The sequence below is a fragment of the Frankliniella occidentalis genome, unplaced genomic scaffold (assembly GCF_000697945.3).
Source record: "Frankliniella occidentalis isolate FOCC.00 unplaced genomic scaffold, Focc_3.1 Scaffold292, whole genome shotgun sequence".
NCBI classification, from domain to species: domain Eukaryota; kingdom Metazoa; phylum Arthropoda; class Insecta; order Thysanoptera; family Thripidae; genus Frankliniella; species Frankliniella occidentalis.
In genome coordinates, this window is record NW_026267418.1 from 314268 (window position 1) to 317820 (window position 3553).

At 50.9% G+C, this 3553-nt stretch overlaps 1 protein-coding gene across 1 annotated transcript in view; it reads left to right on the forward strand.

Annotated features, from left to right (window-relative positions):
* Positions 1 to 3304, forward strand: part of LOC127750941 (uncharacterized) — a 12840-nt gene extending 9536 nt beyond the window's left edge. Inside the window, exons 2-3 of the mRNA XM_052273678.1 lie at positions 2479 to 2592; positions 2975 to 3304. Of these exons, the coding sequence (XP_052129638.1) occupies positions 2479 to 2592; positions 2975 to 3304 (444 nt within the window). The remainder of the gene's footprint in view (positions 1 to 2478; positions 2593 to 2974) is intronic.
* Positions 3305 to 3553: the final 249 nt, after the last annotated feature.

The following is a 3553-nucleotide window of genomic DNA, read 5'->3' on the forward strand; positions in this document are numbered from 1 at the left end:
GACCCGTTTGAGTGGCCGAGCCCCGCCTGCCGGTCACCTGAGGTCGTGGCATGGCGTGGCGCTGGACCGACTTTGCCTACGCGCCACACTACACCACGCCTGGCCAGCAGACGGGACCCGTTGACACGATCGAGTCTCGGCGAGTGGGAGTGAGCGAGCCGGACCGAGAGCGGACGGGACGGGACGGGACGGGTGACAGAGCCGAGCGGGACGGAACGGGCTGGGTTTGGGAGCCGATGCCGACCTCTGACTCAAACTTAAAAGGCTTCAAAGGCAGCATCGTAGAAGACAAAAGGGGGGGTAGAGACCGTAGATGAAGCAATAGTAGAGACAGTTAAAGAAGAAGGGGTGGAAGAGGAAATTGTGGTAGAGGGGGTGACAGAAAAAGGGGTGGAAGATGAAATGATGGTAGAGGCTGGGTTGAAAGGGGTAGAAGAGGAAATGGTGGAAGCGCCGGGGTTGAAAGGGGTAGAAGAGGAAATGGTGGAAGCGCCGGGGTTGAAAGAAGTGGAAGAGGGGATAATGTTTGAGGGGGAAGGGGTGGGAAATGATTTAGGAGGAGCCAGTTGAGCGGGAGGGTGTGGTACAGCGAATGTGTCAGTGCTTTGGCCACGACTCCTTTTCCTGCTAGTGCGGCAGCGGCTGGTTGGATGGTTGGAGCGAGAGCGGCTCCTGGAGTGGCTGTGGCGCGGGTACCTGGAGCTGGAGCGGCTCCTGGAGTGGCTACGGCGCGTGTACCTGGAGCTAGAGCGGGAGGGGCTTCTGGAGCAAGGTTATACAGTAGGTTGTGGCAGTAGACCCCTCGCGATCTGATTGGTCGCCGAATCGTGACGTCACCATTTGTCCTCCCGCCCGTAGTTCAAATTACGGGTCGTGTGCCCGTCTCAATATTATGTGTTTTAACAAACAGAGGATAAAAATATCCACGGTATTTTGTTTTAGCACCCCTCAGCATCCATAAAAGACGATACATTTACTCAGATGCCGAGCAGGTTGAAAGATGCGGACGGATTACGAGCGCCCATAACCTCACATCCAAGATGGCCGCTGCTCGGCCGCTCAGCTGATCGTACGGGAGTGAGGTGAGGACTGTTTGTAATCCGTCCGCATCTTTCAACCTGCTCGGCATCTGAGTAAAAGTATCGTCATTTATCGATGCTGAGGGGTGCTAAAACAAAATACCGTGGATATTTTTATCCTGTGTTTGTTAAAACACATAATATTGAGACGGGCACTCGACCCGTAATTTGAACTGCGGGCGGGAGAACAAATGGTGACGTCACGATTCGGCGACCAATCAGATCGCGAGGGGTCTACTGCCACAACCTACTGTATAACCTTGCTCCTGGAGTGGCGGCGGCGCGGGTACCTAGAGCTGGAGCGGGAGGGGCTCCTGCCTCCCCTGTCCAAGTAGCTGGTGTGGCTGGGGCTGCGACGCAAGTACTTGGAGCTCGAGCGGGAGGGGCTCCTAACTCCCCTGTCCGAGTAGCTGGAGTGGCTGGGGCTGCGACGCAAGTTCCTGGAGCTGCAGCTGGAGGGGCTCCTGCCACCTCCGCCCCTGTTTGAGTAACTAGGGCAGTGGGGGCTGGTGCTTCGGCGCTCACAACGATTGGAGATTGACGTGGCGCACCCACTGCTGTTGTACAACTACAACGAGACCGACCCAAGCCGTTTAGGGACGGACCGTGTAGCCGTTAGGGTTGCAGCCCAGTTCTGGTCTGGGGGACCTTAGGGTCAAAAGGGGGTTCAAGGAATGAGAGCCTCAGGTTACCCGTGTACAATACCGATGTCTCCCTGGTGCTCCTCACGACTCCCGTGCCCCCTGGACGACGCACACCGACTGCCGAGTCGGGCTCGCGCTAAGCGCGGCCCTCCGTTCAGAGTGCACATCAGCACTTTTAGCCCCTGGGGGGCGGGGGCCTCCGCCACCCGTGTAACATCCCCCCGAAAAAGAAGCGGGCGACCACGCACGCAAACCCCAAATAGAAAGAAAAAAAAGAGAAAAAAAAATACTTACTCTAAGCTTGCGCTAACGTGGGAGCAGATGATATAGCTTTAATTTTCAGTTAGTGTGCATTAAAGTAGGTTACAATGCCATACGTAGGCCTTGCCCAGAGTGGCAGAGCTTAGCAAAACATGGTGGTCAGGGGAACCATAACAAAGCAAAAAGCGGTTCGCTAAAAGGGGACAAAACTAGATTCAATACACGGAAAAAAATAATTTTGTTGTTGCAGCGAAACATTAGCTATGGCAACGATTATTTCCCTGGCAGCGGCTTAGCGAACATTATTGCATGGCCTAGCTAACTCAATAGTTTTGTTAGCTAAACTTCATAGTTTTGGGAACTAACAGTCAGCTAACAGCACGTTTTACAATGGCAAGTGATTCCGCTATGAGGGAGTTGGACGAATGTCCAAGTCCCACACTTTACAACCAATTAGTGGAACTCCCACTGTCCAAAGTCATGGTTTTCAACAGAAAGAGACCTGTGATCTGCACAGCATAACCGTTGAAGCCTATTTGAAGAAAAGCCCAGATTATAACACATACAGAGACATCTGGGAGAGCCTCAGCGATGAAGAAAAGAATCTCGTAACTTCCTTGAAAAGATTGGAGATACTGGAAAGAAGAGGAGTAAAGTAATAATTATTTTCACTCCACACACGCAACGTGTCGTAGATCTTTTAATTAAACACAGATCTGTGTGCTCTGTTCCGGCATCCAATGTATGTATACCTCGTTGCCAAAGTAGGGCATGAGACTCGCCGGAGGGGGGGGGGGGCGATTCCCTGCGTGACTGTGTGGAGAGGGCTGGATGTTTAGAACCTAAAAGAGTAACTGCAACTTGCCTAAGAAAGGCGGCAGCAACTTTAGCAAAAGTTGCTGGTCTCTCAGAAATTCAAGTGAAAGAATTTGCCGAGTTCTTAGGGCACACTCTCTCCGTGCTCATCAAGAAGTCTTTCGCCTTCCACAGTCAACATTACAAACCGCTAAGGTCAGCAAATACCTTATGGGTATTTATAACAGTAAGCCAGAGAGGCAAGAAGAGAGTGACTCATCAGATGAAGATGATGACCATGTCCCAGCCAACGCTCAGAATAATGTGATTGATCCCAGTGAACCAGGTAGCAGCACTGGAGATAGGCCTGCTTCAAAGAGAAAGATAGAGCAGGATTCTAATGACTCTGATAGGCCTGCTTCCAAAAAGAGTAAGAAAACCCAGGCTTCTAATGACTCAGATTCGGAGTCTGAGTATTATACTCCTAAAAAGAAGAAAACTCAGAAAAAAAATGCAGGCTTCTAATGACTCAGATTCGGAGTCTTAGTATTTTACTCCTAAGCAGAAGAGAAGTCAGAAAAAAAAATGCAGGCTGCTAATGACTCAGATTCGGAGTCTGAGTATTTTAACCCTAAGAGGAAGAGAACTCAGAAAAAAATTGCGTGGAAAACTCCACAAATGAAAGCAATAGAAAAACACTTCAGTGATGACATCCGTCTTTGCAAATTGCCTAGAAAGAGTGCATGTGAGAAGGCAATGAAGGAAAGTCCCCTG